The 24441-nt window shown below is 39.1% G+C and overlaps 1 protein-coding gene across 3 annotated transcripts in view; it reads right to left on the bottom strand.

The window, feature by feature from the left end:
- LOC139685726 (cell adhesion molecule Dscam1-like) overlaps positions 1–24441 on the bottom strand; it is a 561630-nt gene that overhangs the window by 108672 nt on the left and 428517 nt on the right. Inside the window, exon 11 of one of the 3 annotated variants that reach the window (XM_071582767.1) lies at positions 5076–5360. The exons of 1 other annotated variant lie outside the window; for it this stretch is intronic. In XM_071582767.1, the coding sequence (XP_071438868.1) occupies positions 5076–5360 (285 nt within the window). Of the gene's footprint in view, positions 1–1664; positions 1953–5075; positions 5361–24441 lie in introns of all 3 variants that reach the window. One more of the 3 variants, XM_071582766.1, reaches the window with a different exon arrangement.

Here is a 24441-nt window from a genome sequence, read left to right as displayed (position 1 = left end):
GATTTTTAAGCATTAGTGTAATATTTACTCTAAATCTATTGGTCTGGATCAAGTAAAACACCAAACGCGAACAGAGACTATTCCATGACCATATTAAATATACATGCCAAAAGATTAATTCCTTGTAAATGTATAATGATAGCTTAAAACACCTTAGTTTCTACAGAGAACGAGCAAACAAGTTGACGATAAAGGAGGTGTAGAACAAACATGCAATACGATAATTTAAATAGGAGCCTACTCACCTGTTGGTCACATGGGCATCCCCCAAAGGGAATGCAGAAGGAGCTACTAAACTGGACCGCTACTCATTTTACGTAAGTATTCAATCGGCTCACCTCATCTTGTAGACCATCATGGATGAGGAAGTACCCATGCGACGAGTCATTACATTGTGCGCCAAAGCCATAGAGAGGATCGATAGGGAGAGTATGAAGAAGGACATGGTTGCCTGGAGCGGTTGGTTTGGAGTGGTAGGTAGTTTATCTCCCCCGCGCAGTTCTGTTCTCTCGAAAATAGTACAAATATAGATAAATCGATAAACGTCTTTAATCGGGCGAAATTGAGACCATAAGGTACCTTCCTCCATTTAACCCTTTAAAAGGGTCAGTATTGGGATCTTATTCCAGCGGAATCACACTGAAAGAATAAAATTGATGCGAAATCCGAATGTGAGCTTTACGCCCATGGTTGCCTTGCTGTAGGAGGTTACGGAATGGCTTTGGGTGGGGGGAGGAAAAGGGTAGAGGCGGAGGGTGGAGACGGAGGCGGAGTGGGTGTGATGGGAGAAGTAAGGGATTCTCACGGGGTATGAAGGAGACCAGGCGGCGTCTTATTGAGGCAAAAAGGAACCGTAGGGACTCTGGAACATTTTCTCCTTATTACATTGGGACCAACGCATGGAGGAACAAGGCGTAGGAGCGTGGAAATCGATGGTAGAACCCTCCTCGAATTAGGCGAAATGAAAGTCGGGGTGGAAAAAAACTAGAAACCAAGTTTGCGGCTGACAGAGAGAGGCAGACTAAGACGGAGAGAATACTTTCCTGCTTGGGCAAAGACGGGATGGAATGGAACAAGGTGGAGCAGTTTGCGGAGGGAATGGGTGAGAGGAATAGAGAGAGGAATGGTAAGGACACTATGGGCGTGCAAACAGAGATCTATTCACAGAGGTGTCGGGGCATGCTGGAACCGACCCATCTGTTTGTCTTCCTTACTCCGGGGGGTTTGGCTCGTAGGCTGTTGAGCTGTGACCAAGTGCTTAGGTTCGTTCAAGTCCTTAGGACTCGTGTACGAGGCTCTATCTTTCGGAGCACATACTCGGCCGGCCCCTGGAGTATGAGGAAGGGTCCTACTGATAGTGGTCTATTATGTGTTATAGGGACGAAGGAACACGTTTTCTACCTAACTATTGTTACAACTACGGTGGTGGGTGAGGTTACCGTGCTGTGTCTTGAAGGTATATTGGATTTGGCGTAGGCGGGTATGAGCAGCAACAGTGGGGGCGGGGTTAGAAGGGGGGCACCCCCGTAGATAACTCCCGCGGGCTGCCCCCTTCCGGTAATTATATATCCTTACAATATATATAAATATATATATAAATCTCAACATCAACAATCACTTGGACGATATAGGGACATATATAAAAGTATGTGTGTGTACATTACCACTGATTTTGAGTTGAGATGTATGGCTAACACTCCTGGCCGGGTTACGGGCTAGACAGGTGTAGTTCCCTCTGTGATACAGTGAGACGCTACCGATGGTTAGAATGCTAGAATACGTGTTGAAGTCTGTTATATGGATGTGGTTGTTGTGGTCCGTGACTAGTGGCTCATAGTTTTTCATCCAAGTGATGTTGAGCGGTAAGTCACCCCGCTGGACAATGCACTGCACTTGGACCCGTGCACCCTCTGTTAGTTCTTGGAAATGGAATGGCGTGATCTCGGGGGGCACTGCAAAGTTTAGAAGATTGTGAGCAGGCTGGGAAAAGTGCAAAAATAGAGGCAAAGGAAGAAAGATGGTGGGAGACAATCCGTTTGCCCGTTCTCTCCACTCCTCACTCGCGCCACGCCATCAAATTTTCCTCGGCACGCGTGACCCACGGGTGAGGGTGGGCAAAGGATTTGCTCCAGGTTCTACTATGGAGAGAAGTTGTGCAAGAGCTGGGTTCACCTTTTGGCTCAGGACCGCAGTCCGGGAAATAAAATGGTCACCGGCTCGGCAGTGGCGTTTTTGTTTCCGCGGGAATGAGCGTCTCCAATGTACGACTCTATTTGACCCATTCATTCCAGTTCGATCTAGATAGCAAAATCTACCGAAGATTTGTAAATAGGTTGTTAACCATTACATTTCTTCTTGCATTCCATACTTCCCTGGATTGCCAAGAAGACATCTTTTTAAATTGTAATTCCGAGTGAATTAACGAATAGAGTCCACGGTACACATAGTCGATGATGGATTAAAAACTGCCGCATATTACTTGGTAGAGAATGCATTTAAAATTGATAGAAAATACTAAAGATTAATTACTCAAATAATACAAATATTCTCATACGCATAATTATGTTAAATCAACACTAGTAACACCCTGTGAGCTAAACGTAAGGTATTTTCAGCAACATATTTATTTTCATATTGTGCATATTTAATAGTATTGATCAAGATTAAAGTACAGAATGATGCAAAAGGCTATATTTTTAGATATGTTTTTCTTAAAAAAGAGGCACTGCTAAATGACTTCAACCATATTATGTACTCAGCGAAAAGTACCTCCATCTTCCAATTTATAGCAAAGCAGATTTCTATCAAATATCCAAAGGACGAAAGCGGCTGGAAATAAATGGATTTTATTATTGGCTACCTCGTAAAATGTCTCTTCCATAATATTCACAAGATCTTTCATCTTCTGTTAAACAAGTTGGAAAAATATAACTTGATATGAATTTTCCACCATCCGCCGAAAAGTGTTCTCCCTTGAGAAAATATCCTTTTTTCCTTGTACGAGTGTGCGATCCAATGGTGCATCCATATTATAATTAAAACCATACTAGAAAAACACAGATGTGGACGCTATTTTAGCTATTTTATTTACCGATAAGTGGAAAACAATAATAAGTTTTTCAATCCAATTCGATGTAATAGGGCAAAAAAACGTTTCTGCAACGATGACGAAATTCCTCTTGTTATTAAAACACAATAAATCTGGTTGATTAGTAGTTCCGCTGGTTTTTGATACTTAGGTTTCACTTTGGATCTGGCTTTGATAAGATATATATTTTCAGCCGGGAAGATATTTCTTAGTTTTAAAACTTAGTAGGAAAAGTTTATGTTTAGAAGCAGCGTGAAAATGGGCCAACCCTATGGAAACCTTTAAAAACATAATTGTGCGCTTATTCCAAAAATAAGTGCATTGGATAAATATCATAACTGCTATAATATGAACGGATTTTTGTTTGGAAATTATTATTTATTTTTAATAATCTAGTGAACATTGCAATCGCCGTGGAGAAAAATTCTGCAAATTTTTATTCATGCAATAATACATAATATTCGAGGTAGTCCAGAGGAAGAGAAATACAGAGGTTCGATATCCGGACAAGCCTCTCTGGTACCCTCAGCTCCACCAAAGCTGTGACTTTCCGGGCACAAGATCTTCCTGGGAAACCATAGCCAACACAGGGAAAGGAACTGACCCTCTTACCCTGATGTGTGATTAACACTTATCGTCAGGCCTAGTACTGGGTGAACTCTGCCATTATCTACCAAACCGTTCTTAGGATTGATTACTGTGTTTAGAGTTTTATCACATTATTAACGGAAGAATGGTGTCGACGGTTGAGTGGGAAGGGAAAAAGTTATATCATAATGGAAAGGAAAGACATTTGAAAACTTGTTCTTGTATATTGTTGCTAGTATTTTAATCAGCAGAATTAAAAAATGAAATGAAGAAATAAAATTGAAAAATTCTGAGCTATTTTACGCGAAAATAGGAATAAAGTATTTACATCTAGTTCAAATAGAACGTTTATCAACTAAAATGGTCCAATTTTATTTTCTCCAAATAGGAATCAATCTTGAAGAAGACATAATTTTAGAAGAGAAACGGCATATATTTTTACCAAAATCCGTGAAAACATCCATCCAATTCATCTTTATCCACCCACATCAGTTTTTCAGGATTTTTAGATTGGATATTGTTACCAAACCTCGACTAATTTGCAACGAAAATATTTATGCGAAGTTACCCTATTAGAATCGATTTTTTCAAAATGTGTCCATGTATAAAATTGCGCTTTTATGGTAAAACCTCATTATAAATGTACGAAAACACACTTTTTTTAGTAAAATTTAATGAATATTAAAATTCATTTCTAAAATTGAAAATAAAGTTAAAGAGTTTTTATGTGAAAAAATCGAACTGGAATGAGATAGGATTTCACTATTTTAAACAACAGTAAATTATGGCAATCATCAAGCAAAAAAAATGCTTCCTCGTATTAATTGCAATAGTGGGACTCCCTGGAGTCCATAATGGCCTCAACGGCGAGCTTCGGAACTATCTATCAGTAATAATTGACGTTTAAACGACTTACAAACTCCAACGAACATTTACCGACAGTGACATCGCTTTGTTTTACCTTGAATAATGGCTTCACAAATGATTAACGCTGTAAACATTGACTTTAACGCTCACAAAGGGACGAATTAATGACCAGGCCGTGGGACAAGTGGGTGAATCCAGCTCATTAGTAGCGGCTGGCAAAAACAGACCCAGCAGCAGGCGATAGAAGAGAGAATAGATTCATATAAGTATATAGTATATATATATATATATATATATATAATACAGAAACGAGGCGTGAGATTAGGTGATTGGGAACAGATCGTGGGGGAAGTGGGATGTGAGAGTGGGGTGCAGTCAGTGCATCACGGGTGGTGCGAAGGGCATTGGGGCGTGCTGCGGTGCGGCTGCAACGGTGGCTGCAGGGTGAATATAGGCGGCGCTGACGGGGCTGCAGGCGGGGTAGCGTGGCCGCCACTTGGCGGATGCTCCCCGCCCAACCACCGGCCATTACCGTTCACTGCCAGTCGGACCGTGTGGGCAGCGGACGCTGCGGCGTTGCGGGCCGTGCAAGTGTAACGTCCGCTGTGCGTCGTACTCAGCTGCTCAATCATCAGCGTACTCGAGTATTCACCGAGGCTTTTGACGGTGAGGTTTGGCAGTTCGTTGATGGGGTGATCATCCTTGAGCCACGTGATGGAAAGGGGAGGATCCCCTTTGGTCACTATACACTGTAAACCAATCCTCTCTCCTAGGTGAAGGCTATTTTGGATTGAAAATGGATAAATACTCGGTGGCTCTGAAAGAAAAAAGCGTGCCTTTGAAATGGGGGAAAATATTCTGATGAGAGCGGCGGGAAAAAAAGAATGCTTTACGTTTCCTTCCCAAATTTCGTAGAAGAAATTTAATGTCACAGGATGGAAAATGATTGCTGAATTCTAAGTTTTACATTAATAAATAAACACAAAGTCTGCATTCAATAAGATCGGAAGCTAACTCTGGAAAAATTAAGGAATGCATGAAAAGAAAAAAAAAATAAAATATCTCGGGAAGCTTGGCGTCCCACCAGATTTAACAAAATATTTTCCCGTAACAGGCTTGAATTAATTTATAGATGGATGAAATATTTTTGTGCCACTAATGACTGCCAATTCAAGACTTCCTTGAAAAAATGTAAAAATTCCGGTATCGTCTTCAGACCTGTTGACCAATGATGTTCAGGAATTAAATAATTTTTAACAAAAGAAGTAAAAGAGGTAGCAAAATCGTTTTGTTTGCATACGCACACATTAAATATATATATATATATATTATATATATACACATGTATATATGTATAATTATGCATATGTCTTATATATGTGTATGTATGTATATATATACATATATATATATATATACATACATATATATATATGCATGTATATATGTGTGTGTGTGTATATATATATATATATATATATATATATATATATATATATATATATATATATATATATATATACACACACGAGGGCGGTTCAATAAGTACCCGTGTTAGATATGAAGAAACCATTTTTTCAAAAACAATTATTTGTGTTTCAACATAGTCCCCTTTTAGAGAGAAACGCTTCTCCCAACGTTCCGGCTATTTTTTCAACCCCTCCAAAAAGTAAAAAAAATCCTTCATTTACATTGAAATGTATAGTGCTAAACATTATATCTAATTACTTCATTATATATTAAGTAATATAATTTCATATTGTTTGTTGAACTCAATTACAGGAAAATATTACACCTCACTCTCGTTTGATAAAGCAAAATTAATACCGTGAAAATGAATAGAGATCAACATAGTTCAGTCATCATCAATTTGAATGCAGAATACACGACCCATGCATACGTTTATGCCTTATTCCTGGATGCCTACGTTAGTAAGTTACAACTTTTTGCTATGCTACGCCGGTACTAAAAAACGCCATAGAGAAGACCCGAATAATTACCGACAGATCTCCCTCATATACACCTCATGCATAATTATAAAGCACATAATTGTGAGTTTAATCTTGAAATATCTTGATTCCTAGAGTTGGCTGTTATTAAGCATCTTAGTTTTCGTGAGGGTAGATCTTGCGAGACCTAATTTGCACTTTTGGTGTAAAATATTTTGCCCTGGGGTGAAAATGTTGTTCAATTTGATGCTATATTTATGTAATTGAAAAAGCCTTTCGACAAAGATCCTCAGAATTTGCTCCAAATATTGACTGAGGAGTTGATCCTAGGTTGAAATAGAGGTTAAACTTAATGTGTTCTATGTCTGCATCTACATAAGTACCCCGTGATCCAAAGGCGAAATATGGGAGATTAAAGGAAAGGGAAAAACCATACAACATGAATCTATGAAATAACTTTGAAACCCGTATACATGATGAAAGAAGAGCCAATTAAAAACAAATGTTAATTCACTTAATAAATTACGTATTTTTTTAGTGAAAAAAATTAAAATGAACCACAAAAATTTATACGACAGACGTCCACCATAACAAGGCAACTGATGGTCTCCGCCTCTAAAGTCAAAGGTAATGAATGTGACACACCACTGTTGGCAGCTGACGACGTGAGGCATTGCCCCCACAGTGAGGGACGAGGAAGGGAAGAGGGAGCTTAAAAATAAAAGAATAGAGTATGCAATACAGTGACTTCCACGACATTCATTAAAATCAGTCACATGTGGTTATGCGGGAAGAGATTTGCCAACAAAACACACAAGGATCCTGAAAGTGCACACGATTGAGTAAAACTAACTATTCCCTAGACGCTATGAGTGGCAAGTGCGATTTTTGCCACCTGAAACCCCAGAGTGGCTATCCTGTAATGTTCCTGGAAATCAAGAGACCTTGAGTCTGCCAGTTCTGGCATCTATTTCCCCAATTTTATATTCATGATCCAAGCGATCATGTATGCTGAATTGCGATTGATTCATGAGACCTTGGTGCTAAAATATGCGGCTCTGAATTTATTTAGTATGTTTAACCTAATTTTGAATTTTCTTTCTTCTATTGATTCCAAATGCGACTCCAGGAACATTTCTGCGATATCTCTCGTTTTTTAATTACAGTTTTCAACAAAACTGGCTGCCCTACGTTGAACCTTCTCAATTCTCCGATTTAGGACATTTTCAGTCGAATCCCATACACTACTTGCATTTTCTAATTGAGGCCTCTGGAGAGCATGGTGTCAACTTTATTTGGCCTTGAAATAACCATTGCAAAAATACATGTTTTGCACCCCAATTTCATGCTCATTTTCCCGCAGAATTTACGCATGTGGGGTCCCTTCAGTTAAGTCCTCAGTCAAAGTGGCATCTAGATGTTTCAATGTATCAAATACTTGTAGGTCAACTCCAGCTATTTTTAAACAAAGGCCGTTGATCTTTTCATGAAGTATACCACCGAACATTTGTTAACCTTTGATAACAATTCCCAATTTTAACATGTTAGAAATACAATCTAGATACCTTGCTAGCATTAAACGATCCTCATCCCCCGATAACTCGCGGTAAATTACCGGGTAGTACTGTGTGATTGTTTATAGATTTATCAAATATTATTTCAAAATAAGAGGTTACTGCCTGTAAATTTGTTTGCACTGATGTCTTTAAGTTGGCGTTTGATTCCAAGAGAAGATATTATAATTTGAGACATTGGGGCATGAAAGCGATAGGGTGGCGACTAATACTGTTCCTGGGAACGATCACTAAAAATGATATGAAAATGTTGGTTTAGTTTAATAGCCTTTTATAAAATGGTAGTAAGTTCTTTGTCCTTTGACATTCAGGAATGATAGTGCCGACTTATTTCCTTGACACTCCCGTGAACGCAACCGAAATGCTTTTGGGTAATTGCCCAAATACTCACCAAATTTTTTCTTTTTAAATTCTTTTAACACGCAGTAACACGATATCCTTGCTAACGCGTTTAATAAATTCTGCTTGGATATTTAATGTTACTAGATTTCAATATATCCTGTTATACAATAATCCTATCATCGAATACCTTCGTCATCTGACGGCTTGCCGGGTATAACGTCAATGTAGATGTGCGAGGGTAATCCCAGAGGACCCAACAAAGAAAACAAAAAAGTTGGAAGAAAATGTATTTATTTTTCAACATAATCTCCTTTCAGATCCATACCTTTTTCCAGCTATGTTCAAAAGTTTTAATACCCTTCTTATAAAAAGAACTGTTTTCCTCCTCAAAATAGCCATTAATTGCCGACATCACTTCTTCACGGTTGGAAAATCTTTTACCACCGAGCCATTTTTTCAAGTTTGCGTGCAGAAAATAATCCGAGGTGGCTAAATATGGTGAATAGGGTGCATGAAATAGCAAATTAAACTTTAATTCATGAATTTTGGCCATGGCAATAACGGATTTGTGAGCTGGTGCTTTGTCTTGGTGAAACAACACTTTCTTCTTAGCCAAATGCGGCCGCTTTTGCCTGATTTCTTCCCACAAACGCATTTCACATATTTCCAATATTTCGCATAATACTCGCCGCTAGTAGTTTTTCCTTTCCCAAGAAAGTCAATGCAAATCATTGAAACGGTCTTCGCCTTCTTTGGAGGTGGTTCTCCCTTTGAATCCATTTCTTTGATTGTTCTTTTGTCTCGAGTGTGAAGTAATGACCCCATGTTTTATCCATGATTACCTGTATTAAACTACCCGAAAACTTTGTTGCTGTGAAATTAAAAACCACTCAATTGAAACATCATCACGACACTGGTTTTTCTCGATTGTGTACAAACGCGGCACCCAACTTGCACACAGCTTTATGATGTCCGATTTGCAGTTAATATGCGATGTACCGCAATTTTTGAAATGCCTTCTGTCTACTAGCCTGCGCACTTTCAATTGACAACCACCCATTATCACTTTTTGGATTTTCTTCACCGTTTTTGGAGTAGTCACCTCATTTGGTCGACCAGTACAATGCTCGTTTTGACAGATCGTACGGTCTCGTTTAAACTCTGCCACCCAATATTTTACTGTTGTAAACGAACGAGAAGACTCACCCAAATTAGAATACAGTTCAGCTTTTATATTTCTGGGCTGAGGCATTACAAATAAAATTACTGTATCACATAACAATGGCCAATTTTCTTCATTTTCACAAATTCCCTGACAACGTTCACTTTTAATGGCTGCCAAACATCGTTCATCAACGTAAAATTCGAGTAATATGAAGCCTGTTTTAAAGATATCGTAAGTTTTGAATTTCCGCGGGTTACGTTTATTTGATTTTCGATTTTTTGTTGCGTTATGCTGGTGCTTATGTCTCTCACTTATGCCGAAAAGTTCGGCCATTTTGAATGCTCAGCCAATTGTTGACAACTGTTTTGCTTGGACGCGTTATGGCTTGCCTTCGATTTTTGCCTGTTCCAAAAATGGATCAAAGAATCTGTATCAAATTTTGTGTGAAAAACGAAATTAAGTGCGAACGATAACGAAGTGTTAACGAATTTCGAATGTTTGCTCTGGCTTATGGAGAAGCTACCTTGGCCCGATGCAACGTTTATCGGTGGCACAACATGTTCTATGAGGGCCGAGAAGATGTGAACCACGAAGAGCGTGCCGGATGACCGAGCACGTCATCAGACGAAAGCATTTACCAGGCGGCAGGATACACCAGGAGACGCAGGCGGTAAAGATGACCGTCGGTAATATGGGTTGCCCCAAGTTGCACATTTTAGCTTATGCCAGGTCAAAAACGCCTCGGAATGTGGAGCTGAAGAAATCAAGCGCTTCATTAAGGAGATGCACTCAGAGGAAGAAACAAGTCGAGGCGGAGTTGAAGGTGCCAAAATATTTCCGTATTTGCAGCGTTGTGCCGCACATTGACCGCGGAAGGCTTGGATTTCAATAGAGGGTTTGAATCAAAGATTGCTGAGATCTTGCCGGGAAATTAGAGTGGACTTCCTTGATCCGAGGCCTGTCCTCTCATCGTGTCGGGTACCTCCTAATTGCACCGGGGTCCATTATACTACAGAGGCATGGTAGTTGGTAGCGAGTCAGTTAAACGAACACGTTTCGAGGGTTTAGCATAGTGAGTAGGTAAGAGCGCAGGTCATTTATTGGGGTAAATAAAGTAAGATCCAGTGCATTTTGTCTCTTCATATCAGGCTGACTATAAGATCCCAAAAATAATAGATTAAATGAGCATTTCCGTTGAAATGAAATAAAACCAACGTATACTCAATAAAATTGGTGTCTCGCAATGCAGTAAATAGATAGATAGTCATACCAATGAATAAAAAACTAGAGTCCCAAAAGTGAATTCTCGCAAAACAGTTTTTTAAGTATACAGAAAAGTCTATGACAAAACGTGATATGAAAAATAAAAATTATAACATTAAATTGCCGTGCACTAGAAAAAAATTTGGATATTGAACACGTTTTTACTAGCAGAAAGGTAGACAGTATTTGGAACGGAAAGTTGGCTCACGGAAGCTACAGCATACAGTGAGGTATTTCTAAATATTTTCACGATTTACAGAAGAAACAGGTGCAATATATTGGATGGGGGAGTATAAACTGCAGTGAATTCACATATCAGTAGCCAACGATATGAAAGGACGAAAATGAAATTGGTTCAACGGAAAAGACTACAACAGAAAAAAATTTGGATATTGAACACGTTTTTACTAGCAGAAAGGTAGACAGTATTTGGAACGGAAAGTTGGCTCACGGAAGCTACAGCAAACAGTGAGGTATTTCTAAATATTTTCACGATTTACAGAAGAAACAGGTGTAATATATTGGGTGGGGGAGTATAAACTGCTGTAAATTCACATATCAGTAGCCAACGATATGAATAGGACGAAAATGAAATTGGTTCAACGGAAAAGACTACAACGACGAAAACCAGTGCTCATTTTCCAGACGCCCCGACTCCAATACAGATGTTCTACACAAGCTCGATGAAATATCCACTTTCAGCAACAAACATAGCAACAGTATAACTATAATTGCTGGTGATATTAATCTACCGTCAGTTGATTGTTATTCGTCCTGTTAAAGTAAGTCTGCCGAAAACAGAAAATCATGCCAAGAACTCCTCCATATATTTGCAAAACACTCTTTTGATAAGAATTTTTGAATCACCAACACGGGGCCTCAGAAGGCATCATATCTTCGGGACTTCCACGCAAGAAATCTTAACTAAAATTTATATAATAGATGGCACAAATAGGGCTGCTTCTCTTCCTAAAATACGTTAATGACTTAAGTTCACACGCTAAAATCAACCTCAGAATATTTCCTGACGAAATGGTGGTATACAGGGAAAAAAGGCGCCCAACAGATTGCGGGATACCCTCTACAGGCTTAGATACAATATCGGATTGGTGCGAGGAATGGGGATTAGTATTTAACATAGATAAATTTTTGAAATTTCGGAACAAAGGAAGTGGTGAGCATGAAATAAATTATAGTTGGTAGTTATAAATAGAGGGTTAAGTGCTAAGTATGGCAGACCCAGTTAAATATTTTGGGGTAGTTCTAGCCCCGGCCAATCAGGAATCATAATAGTAAGAAACCGCAGTCACTATTGAAATATTAAGGAGATTTTACCATCAAGACTAGATTAAACGTTCCACGGATATTAGGTATATTTGTAGGTGTATGAGCATGTGTGTTGATAGTTGATATGTATTTTAATGCGAGTAAGTTGAAGAGGTTTTCGCTTGATGATCACAATCACCTCTGTGGGTGTAGAATTTTATGAAATTGTTCGTTTTTCATGTGGTTTAATTCTCTTTTTCGGGCAGTGACCTGACACCCCGCTCCACTTGCCCATATGGTGGCTTGCGGGGTGCTATGTAGATTCACCCATCTCACCAGGTTGTTGTACTCCCTGCCATACTCTTTTTGGGAAATCGTGGGGTATTTATTTTCATGTATATGAATTGAAAACCTAGGATAACGGCCATCAGATGGCTGCCAATTGTATAACAGACAACGTTTTATGAGAGTGAAAATTTTACAAATTAAATAGTTTACTTAAATAGATTTAACCCCATAGGTTAGGAACGATACAGAACACATAACAATTAATAATTAAAATTGAGAAACATATTTTCCCACCTAAGATTAGCAACGGAACAGAAAAAACTATTAAAAGATATTTTTTATTCCCAATTAACCAAAGCAAAATCGTAATGGGAATTACAACGAATCACGTAATCTTATATCAAACGTATTGTTTAGCTTTTCACCCTGCAATCCATTTATGAGTGACAGAGTAAGTAAGTAAGCGCTCTAATAAATTGGCTAACAACAGCTCCTCAAATAAAATATTGTTTAATGCTTTTTGATATTTTTGTTAAAAAAGTTCTTCCATCATTGGTAATAATATCGCCAAGTTGGTTAATTTTTCTCATGGCACCATTGAGGTCAGTTTTAATGAGTCAAATATAAAATGTTCCTTATAGCTAATTCCAGGTCATATAAATTATTATTCGATAAGTCCATGGAAAATATATCTGCACATCACAAAAATAATGAAAAAGAAATCATATACGACGCTCTCGTGTCTCATGCATACTCTTTGAATCGATATTTATCATTGCCAAAAGATGATTACATCATTATCATACGTTTTTTATCTTCACTCACTGGGAGATACGAATGAAAATATGAGTACACTTCGGATAGTCGACTTTTAAATACTTAGCAAGGGTAGTATGCACTTCTGACTTTTATTACTACTTGGCTGCCTTCATTTCGACTCAATATCAGGAGTTGCAATATTGTTTTCTCACCCATATCCTTACTAATGTTATCATCGAAGTACCCATAAAACCCTCAAACGAATGGTGTTCCTTGAATTAATACTCAAGCTTTCATTCAAATCCGTTTTTAGTTCAGCGGAATATTTTCTTTTGCTTACTGTCTCCGAAAAGATCTTTTATCCTTATTCCTAAGCCATGCCAATCCGCTTCTAGCGCAGGGATAAAGTGAACGTGACGGTAAATTTTCTGGCTAAATCGTCATAAAAGAATAATTTTTAAAAATTTCTTTCCTAATCGCCTCCATTCTGGGAGCACAAAGCTTCGAAAGACCACTTATCATGACCGTCACTCTAATCCCAATCTCTTAGCAAAGCACTCGTTCTCTCACTCATACAAAAAAATTCACCATCAGCAATCTGTTCTTCACAGCGGGTACACACCCTGGTTCTTGGGGCGCAATCGATGCGCACGGAAGTTTGCAGTCACTTGTCTTCTGCTACAATGTGCTCTCCAAGAGCGGAGCAGCCTGGATTAAAGCATACCTTTCATCACACGTTCAAGATAACACACAACGTATTTACTATACGGGACGAAAATAAGATCTACTAAGTTGATTTCCTTGAAATATAGGGCCGTTAGTTAAAATATTTCCGAAATTTTTACCGAGAACCAATTTTGGAAGAGTTATGGATCGATCGACATTTAATTTTCTAACGTCATGAAATTCACATACTTCTATTTATATCTATAGAATATCACGCAAGCTGTCACAAAGACGTGTGGCATGGGGGTGTATGTCATCGGCCTTTCCACATGTATTATCTCTATTTCCTTCTGCACATGGTACCCCGCGACCCACTCAAAAACCGCGTGGAAAGGGGGCGACCGAATACCATTCATGCTACATGTTTACGCGCATTAAGAGTATTACATGGTAAGCAGCTGTTCCTGTGCCTACACAAAAAATACGAGAAAGATCATTGTAAGGAGGTAGGCATGCATGCAGCTCAAACACTTTTTACCGGTTATTACTCTATAAATTCCTGGCGGACAATGCACAAATATAATAGACTTAATCTACATTTACCTACGCCCCACCCGGTACCAGGGCGCACTACTAGGGGCGTTATGAGGCCATACTTAAAGAGAGTATTGGGAAATTTTCTTCTTGTACGCCCCTATTTTCGACAGCACGTACCTATTACTGTTTTAGGTGCTCCCCGTCTTATTTTTGTCGCAAAAGTGCACGGGAAAACAAATACTTGAATCTATCCGTTCGACTGCCTCTCTTATTTTTTTAAAATTGTCTGCCCTGCAAATGTAATTAGGGGGCTAAATTATATCCACAACGTCGGATGCAAAGCCACATACTTCATATCATTGTAATAAGTTTGATATATGCCTGTGTCTTTGCACTTAAAAAGATTCCCACCGCAGGTTCTGTATTCTGTGTGTGACGATTTGTGTCCTTTCGTACGTAATTTTCACGAATCTAGCGGCTTTTCTCTGTGCCTTATTCAATTCGGTAATCAATGTTTTTTTTTAAAAATAATCCCATACGCTGGCCGCATACTCTATGTGAGGTCTTACTTAAAAAAGGCAGCACGTTTCCTTCATTTTCTCGTCAATACTCCTTCTGACTATATGCTTGACGAATGCCACTTTTTATCGCCCCCACCCCGCAAATAGTGCGTATAGTTTTCCGAAGTATGATCCGATGAAATGGTCACCACCAATTTTGCTTCATTCGGGGCGCTCATCCGAACACCTTCAATGTTGTATTTTGGTAAAGTTTAGTTGGGTAATCTATTGTTTAAGAAATGCAGAGGGGTATACTTTTTCTTATTTAATTCCAGCCCTCATTTTTCCGATATTTTTTAATGTTATTTAAATTAGTTTTTAATAAATCACGATCTGCGTCATTCGTTTTTTCCCTGTAGATTAGTGTCGTCGCAAAGAGTCTAATGCTGCTTTTTGTTTTACAGGTGATATAATTAATGTATATAAGAAACAGTAGTGGTCCTATGGCGCTACTCTTTAGGACGCAGGATGTTACTAGCATAATATTTGAGCTTGGGCCATCTATCACCACCTTTTGATTGCCGTCACTATGGAAGCCCCGAAACCAGGTTAATACTTTTTCGTTTGTTCAGTACCATTGCAACTTGCGCTTCAATTTAGCGAGTGGGACATTATCAAAGGCTTTTATGAAACCCAAGGATACGGTATCAATTCGCTCTTTTCCTTCCCTCCACTGTAGAACGTCGTGTGTAAAAAGTTCCAGCTGCGTTCCACATGATCCTTCTTTTCTGAATCTGTGATGTCTGCTGGACAAAAGGTCAAGAGTGCCGAAACTCACCACCAATTATCATCGATACTCACTGCCTTTTATTCAGCAGACAACACTGATTCAGAAAGGAAAGATCATGTGTATTGCAGTTGGGATGTATTATATCGAGGTTCTGCAATCGGGATTGCATATTTTTACCTGCCCTCTTTTAATATTTTTGCCTGTCCTCTTTGTGTAGCCACAGGAACAGCCGGTAACATGTAATACTCGTTATGTGTGTATTCATGATGAATATCGATTGTATTCGGTCGCCCCTTTTCCATGAAGACTTTGGATGGATCGTCGGGTTCAGAGTACAAGAGGTAATAGAGGGAATTAATGTATACTGGCTGGTGACGTAATCGATGGTAGATCACCTACCACACTTCCTTTCCACGGTATTCGGAGTATTATGTAGATGTGCGATAAATGCTGATGTATATCACTCTTATATTATCCTTTTGATATAACCTACCTAAATATTTTGGGGCTATAATACATTTCTTCGTGTCATAGTTATACTTGTATGTCCTGAACCTTGCTTAAAGTCTAAGTCTCAGTTGTTTTCTCCGGTACATTCCAAATGTGGCCAAAATAAATCTAAATAACACCTCTCTCTAACTTTCGCATGGCTTTTTACCAAGACCAGTTCAATGTATTTGAGGTTCTATAAGGTCGAACAATACATTCTCCTGACCTATTGCACCAAAACATGTTCCACAATCATCCAGGGAACACATGAGCAACACAACACTGGCCGAGAGATGGATGCAACATCAGGTCCGTAATATCAAAGCCAGCAAAGCACCAGGTCCGGAAAAAATGCCTGCTACAACATCGGAGGATTAAGCTGAAGATATTTCCCCGTTTTTAGAAAGTGTTTTATTAAAATTAAAAGAAGAAGGTTGAGTGCCTCGCGACTGGAAGCTAGCCTGTATAACTCCCATCTATAATGGCGGCGATAGAGAAAAAACAGCCAATTACCGACCCATATCTTACGCATCGGTCTCTTGTAAAATATTTATGTCAGTAATATCATGCGATTTCTCGATATTAGGAAAATACTGAACCACAGCCAGCGCGGATTTAGGAACAGCAGATCTTGTGAAAAACAATAGTGTATTTTTATTCACGATTCACTAAGATTGGGAGAAAATAGCCCACAACTCGGGGCAGTATTTCTGGATTTTAAGAAGGCCTTCGAAAATGTCCCAAACAATAGTTTGTTACACAAATTTAACCACTTTGGAATCAATGAGAAAATAATAATTTGGATAAGAGATGTCTTGTTAAATATGTATGTATATATATATATATATATATATTTATATATATATATATATATACACCATCACATACCAAACCAACCTTCGGGTTGATTACTGTGCTTATGGTTATGGCTTATATATATATATATATATATATATATATATATATATATATATATATATATATATATATATATATATATATATATATATATATATACAGGGTCGCGGTCGTCCAGGGTTGGACTACTGACCGGAGGGTCCCGGGTTCGATCCTCGGGAAAATCTCTGGGCACCTGCAGCTCCACCTATCTGTCCAAGCTATGTGATTTTTCGGGTACCAGATATTCCTCGGAAACCATAACCGGCACTGGAAAAGGAACTAGCCCCCCTATCCTGATGTGTGAATTTCACACGCCGTTTGTCTTAGTACTGGGTGAACTCTACCATCACATACCAAACCAACCTTCGGGTTGATTACTGTGCTTATGGTTATGGCTTATATATATATATATATATATATATATATATATATATATATATATATATATATGACATAGTGCAGACATCAGGTATATTCTTAGGTGCATACCTGTATGTATGCTACACACGGCCTAGCGGTGTGCGTAGATCTAGATGCTAGGTGCTTGCTACGAAAAACGTGTTCTTAGGACTACCCCCAAATATTTGAGTTTATTACTGCCAAGGTTAACACTGAATCCACTATTTCATGATTACTGTTCTACTCATTAATTACTTTGCGCCCAAATTTCAAAACTGCGCATTTTCCCATGTTAAGCACCAATACCCATTCCTTTCACCAATCCGATATTGTATCCATGCCCTTAAAGAGTAGCTCACAATCTAATGGGCCACTTATTTACTTGTTTCAACAACGTTATGATATTAATGATAATTATATTTGTAGTTCAAATGCTAATTGAATATTTAAATCCGCATTATTCTGTATATTTCAATTTTTTATTATTTACTGAAATTTTAAAATTTTTGTTGCATAATATAAACACACATACTTCGAGATAGACACGTTTAGCTGAAAATAATATCTCACTAGAATAATTGTAGTTCTTTTAAATATTTATTGGATACGAATAAATCAATGATTCAAGGCCCAAAACACGAGGTTAAATTCTGTACTTCCTTCAGCATCTTCAGCAGTAGTGGGCACATAAGACGCCGACTGAAGGCCTGCTACGAATGCTTATGTAGCTGCAAATGGTCCTGGAAACCCAACGCCAGCCCTTCTCTATCCTTACCCTAAGTGATTTTTGCTGTTCAGGCCAGTTTCACTAGTGTTGTCCACCCACCGCAACCCACTGGCCGGCCATTAGGGACTCTTCCACGCCTCACCCTTCTTAGATGGCCCCGGCCGGCTCACGTCAGCGCTTCAAACATTCTATCCCCAAGGAGGGGTTGAAACCTGTATTTGAGCTTCACACACAGGCTATCGGAAAGTGAACTCCCTCTGTGAAAACTACTCTTCGAATATTGATTTCACCGGATAGGAAAAGAAAAAAAGCTGGCGTAAAAAAATTGTGCTAGATAGTAACCGACCGATTAAGAGAAGGCATCTGGGAAAAACATTTTTACAGTAGATTATTACTGCGCATGGTTAAAATAAAGTTTGTCAGCTCTATAGGCAACTTTCTATTCCCCTTTTAGCGGTTAAATGAGGCCATGGCTTCAATAGGCATTTTAATAGCAATATGCTGAATTGAATATGTCTTTCTTAAAATATATATTCAACAAATCTAATTCAGAAGTTGTCGTTCCCTTGGACTCAAACATAACCAATATTACATCTATTTTTAAAAGCGGAAATACGCAAGACCAAGGTAATTACCGACCAATATGGTTAAACTGCCTTTTATTCAGTAGACAACAAGTAGATTCAGGGACTTTTTAGATCCAACTTTCTTCCATTGGGGGAAAGAAAAAAACGAGTCGATGCGATATTCTTGGATTTCATAAGGACTTTGATAAAGTTTCACACGCTAAACTGATTCATAAGTTGCAATGGTACGCTATAAACGACAAAGTAAAACTGGTTTGGGGACTTCCTTAGTGACCGCAAAAAAAAAGTAGTGTGGTAGATGGCTCAAGCTCTAATTATATGCTAGAAGTATCTGGCATCCCATAGGGTAGCGTCATAGAACCACTACCATTTTTTAAATGCATTTATGATATCACTTGTAAAACAAAAAGCATTATGACCCTTTCGCCGATCATATTGAAATCTGCATAAATAAAACGAATGATGCTGATCGTGCATCACTATAAGCTGACTTAAACAAAATTAAAAAAATAGTTTGAAGAATGGGGTATGAAATTAAAATACCATGAAATATACCGTCATGCACTTCCAAAACTATAGAAAATAAAGCCATAATTCAGTAATTTACACGCTCGGAGGGGTTCGGATGAACGTCGCGAATTATAATCGTACAAAATACAGAGTAGACAATCTAGGGTGGGTTCCTTTAAACATTGAAAGACTCAAGATTTTATCAAACTTATTAAAAGGGTATAAAGCACGTGGTTTTGCATCTGACATTGTGGATGTACGTAATTAAGTCCCCTAACTACTTTTGCAGGGCCGATAATTTTCAAAAAAATAAGAGAGTTAGACAGTTGAACGGAAGGATTCAAGTATATGTTTTTCCCGTGCACTTTTTGTGACAGCAATAAAACCGGGAGCATCTAAGACAGTAATCGGTACATTCTGTTGAAAATAGGGGTATACAAGAAGAAACTCCTCTAATACCCTCTCCAAGTCTGGCGTCCTTACGCCCCCACCACTGCGCCCTGGTACGGGATGGGGCCTAGGAGAACGGAGATAGTCTATTTTATTTGTGAATTATCCGACAGGAATTTATAGAGTAATAACCGGTTATAGGCGTCTGAATTGCATGTGTGCCTGCCCCCTAATAATGATTTTTTTAATGCCCTTTCTTTGTAGGCACAGGAACAGCTGCTTACCATGTAATACTCTTAATGTGTGTAGGCATGTAGCATGAATGTTATTCAGTCGCCCCCTTTCCATGGGGTTTTTGAGTACATAGCGAGGTGCCATGTACATGAAAAAATAGCGGGAAAACAAGTAGAGTGGCTGGTGGCCCCTTTCCATATGTCCTTGCAATGGCTCCCGGTTAGTGTGCAGATATCGACAGAAGTAGATGAATTGGAAGTGAGGTCAAAATTGAACGCTGCGTAGCAACTGGAACATTGTTAGGTGCATGTTCTTATGCATGCTAGTTGCTAGTAGACGTATATGCATGTGTTAGTTGCAGTCAGTTTTGCATGACTTATTAATGTAAGCTCAGGAGCAGCTAGAAATGTTATAATACATCTTTGCATTTGTCTGCGCTGATGCATTTGCTTGTTTTTTCTTGTTGCACTCTATTATACTAGTTGCATTTTATTATACTGGTGACACCTCCTACCACATTCCCTAACAGCTAGTGGAATTTCGCGAGCATGTAGTTCTTTTTGCTATATACTACTTCGTACTGTTCATAAGACAGCGCTAGAATGCACTTCTTTCTGGATGCTGACCTATGAAACAATCACCTATCTATGACCTATCGAACTCGGTTATTTATCCAGGTGTTCTGTTTTTGGTGGTCAATCAAAACATTCCAACCTTACCCCTACCACGGCTTTTCCTAATCAATGTGAGCGATTATCTTGTTAAATAAGATTTCATGAGCCGTAGCTTGTTGCCTAATAAAATAACCTCAGCCATTACCTTCTCATCTATAGTTTGTGGTTATACTATGTGCCGAGCATAGGGAAATAATGAAGGCAATGGACAATGAAACTAATGCACACAACAGTAACTGGTCATCTATATTCGTGCTGAAGGGATAAGTTTGACACACCAAGCCACCAATTGTTCAGTTTAATTGGCCCTGACTTGATCTTCGCCATGCATGTTGACTTCTTCTTATTTTTCCTCTCCTTTCCCAGCTCCGCAGCTATTTCTTTCCGAGGTTTATTGCATTTTTTATTTCTCCTTATAAATCCCCGATCAGAAGATATTAATGCAGTTATGTTAATGATGCGTTGTCCTCAATAATGATAAGCACACCATTTTTGTCTTGTTATTAATGATTCGTAATATTTTACTTCAGATTTCTCCAAAAACTAATATGAAAATAACCCGCTAAAGAAATTTTCCCCAAGAACATTTATACCGATTATAAAATTTTGCATTGTAAAAACTTAGCAAGAATATATCCGTATTTATGCACAAATCTGAATGAAAACTTTAGTTATTATGAAAATGGTTTCCAAGAATTTTGTTGAGGATTGCTGCGATGGAACCTGTAACTTAGATAATCATTACGAATTTTGGTTTCACCAAGCTACCGTATTGACACCAATTTGGATTTGTGGGGCTCCGCTAATTTGCTCCGAGAGAAATGGCGAACGAGAGGAAGAAACCAGAGTACCATAATCTACTTCAGCTTCCTTTCGGAATCAGCCCTATCCGCTATTGGATTTCAATTGTATTCTCTTCTAACGTCACGGAACCAGACGTAATAAAAAATAGCTTCAGATAAATATAATTCCCTGTAAAGAGAAAATTATTTAATGCATTCCATTTTCCACCGAGTTCGAAACAGGCCACGCTTGAGTAGGAAAAAAGTAATGCACAACTGGCATTAAATAAACTAAAGCTTTTGAAACACAAAATTCGAAAGAACGTAAAAGTCTCACATTTAGCGGTTCTTTTTAAAAAAACTCTTCAGCTTAATGAAAGACCCACGGACCGATTTAAATATTTACATAATTGACACGCTGGTATGCTAACTAAAAGAAGGGGAGATATACTTGGAACCGACGAACCTCGACTCAACCTGTTTATTTTTATTTTCTCCCACGCATTTTTAGTAATTCCTCTACCAGGGTAAAGCTATCAGGTGTTTCCTCAGACGTCATTATCAAAAGAATCCAAAGCTTCACCACGTACGTCCCCCTATGAGTGTGCGCGAATGTTTGGGCTTTGATAAACAAACACCGCGTGATGAGCCTGGGGATTCCTGACCCCTTCCTGTTTTCCGCCCGGCCCACACTGACCTTAGCGTGCGTAACTGTACATTAATGCAACATCTCTCCCATTTTATTCCTCAGAGGCATTCATTCACTCAACCGCCCTTCCCATATTACGTCTCGGATACATGAGGTATCAGAGTGAAGGGTCTTCCAATGGCGAAATTTCGGCTCCCGGCCAACATCCATGCTCAGCGCTCGCAACTAAATCCATCCTATGAAGTCACCAGCCGATGTCATATTCAGATACGAAGGATATTGTGGTAATTATTGTCAATTTTGGTAAGCCAATAGAGCAATAAACTACTAATTGGACTTACCTCTTTCCGTACAATTACATGCATAACATTTCCCCACCTTCAATAACTAGGCCGTACCCTGCTCCAAGGGACTTTGCTCCCAGAGCAATAAAAATTGTTTATATAAATTGTTTATATACCCTCTAAGCGTTTTATTCATTTTTCACTAAGTGGGACTAAAAGTTGGTAATTTTTCTATTGCTTATGGATGATTGATTAAGTTGAATGCCAAAGAGATCCAAAACTCATTCAAATCTGCTTTATTTTTTCTTAACGGCCCGGAAGGTAAAAACTGCAATGCAACGCTTTTAAAAAAACTTTCTAAGGTTTCATCAATAATGACACCGTTTTATTCATACCTAAAAAGGGAGTATTTATGGTTAAAAAGTGTTACAAAAAGCTTGTTTATGGAGCTATTATATAAAGGCCTACCTCGTTCGTACATAAATATTCGATTTACAGGGACTCACCCAAAAGTGGTAGGACTGATTTTCTCTGGCGCGAACGAAGCGGAGGAGGGGGGTCGGCCTGGCAGGGTAAGGTGGAGGGGGCTCTTAGAAACAGACCAACACCAACCTCAGTTGCCTGCGGGCTGTCGTTGAGTGAGGACACCGTTTTTAGTGAAGCAAGTTTTTTGTCCGCGTCGAAAAACAAAATGAATCTGAATTTAGAGCAACGTTATTCCGTGAAGTTTTGTGCAAAACTCGGGAAGACGGCAACTGAGACCCTCGATATGATCAAACAGGCTTATGGGGACACTGCCTTAAGCCGTTCCACAGTATTTGAGTGGCACAAGTCGTTTACGTCGTCCACACGTCCAAAAAAGGCTCGCATGAGCAAATCAAAAATCAAAACGATGTGGATTGTGTTTTTCGACCGTCATGGAGTGGTTCGAGTTGTTTAAAGAGGGTAGGGAGCTCGTTGAAGACGACCATCGCTCCGGACGGCCGTCGATGGCAAGAACCGACACGAATGTGGACAGAGTGAGGACACTGCTGAACACAGACCGACGCTTAACCAGTGAAGAAATTGCAGACCAGTTGGGTCCGTCTGCATCCAACGTCCAACGCATTATTTCACAGGATTTGGCCATGCGCAAGGTGTGCGCCAAGATGGTGCCGAAAATTCTGAGTGTCGACCAACAGGCAACGCGTGTGCGCATTTCCGAAGAAGTGTTAGCCAATTAGCACCGAGATGAAAATTGTTTGGACAATGTGATAACTGGTGATGAAACATGGGTTTTTCAATATAACCCCGAAATGAAAAGACAATCCGCGGAATGGCACTTTTCCGCGTCCCCACGTCCAAAAAAGGCTCGCATGAGCAAATAAAAAATCAAAACGATGTTGATTGTGTTTTTCGACCGTCATGGAGTGGTTCACAAGGAGTTTGTCCCACCAGGGGAGACTGTGAATGCGAACTTTTCCGTGCAGGTGCTAACCCGCCTCCAAGAACGCGTGAAAAGAGTCCGATCGGCCATCGCAAACTGCTGGGTGCTTCATCATGACAACGCGCCGTGCCATGGCGCGCTCGTCGTCAGACAGCTCCTGGCCAAATACGGCGTTACCACGTTGTCGCACCCGCCCTATTCTCCCGATCTGGCACCACCGGACTTCTTTTTCTTCTTCCCCCTGATGAAAAGACAGCTCAAGGGACGACGTTTTGACTCGATAAAGGCCGTTCAAGAGGCTTCGACGAGGGTCATCAACGGCATCCCCAAAGAAAATTTCCAGTGGGCGTACGGGGAATGGGAGCAACGTTATACTAAGTGTGTAGCAGCTCAAGGAGCATACTTTGAAGATTATTAAGTCGATGTAAGTATATCTTCAATAAAATTCTTGTAAAAAAATCAGTCCTATCACTTTTGGGTGCGACCCTGTATTGTTCCGTTGTACTTATTTTGACTGTCATAAACGCGTCCCTCGCTCAACATGACAGAATATTTTCTTAACGAAACCTTCCCACATCATTTACATGTAGAGATATAAACAAATTTAGATTCTTTCATTTTAAACACGAATTTAAGCAATTAATATCCCGAGTCGATTTACAAGCTACGATTACTTTCAATTAACGGCCAAGTACTGAATAGGATAAGCGTTTTTTTTAATCGAATTTAAGTGCAATTGATAAATTTA

The sequence above is a fragment of the Hetaerina americana genome, unplaced genomic scaffold, assembly GCF_022747635.1.
Source record: "Hetaerina americana unplaced genomic scaffold, ioHetAmer1.1.p SCAF_12, whole genome shotgun sequence".
NCBI lineage: Eukaryota > Metazoa > Arthropoda > Insecta > Odonata > Calopterygidae > Hetaerina > Hetaerina americana.
This window is presented reverse-complemented; position numbering and strand designations above follow the sequence as displayed.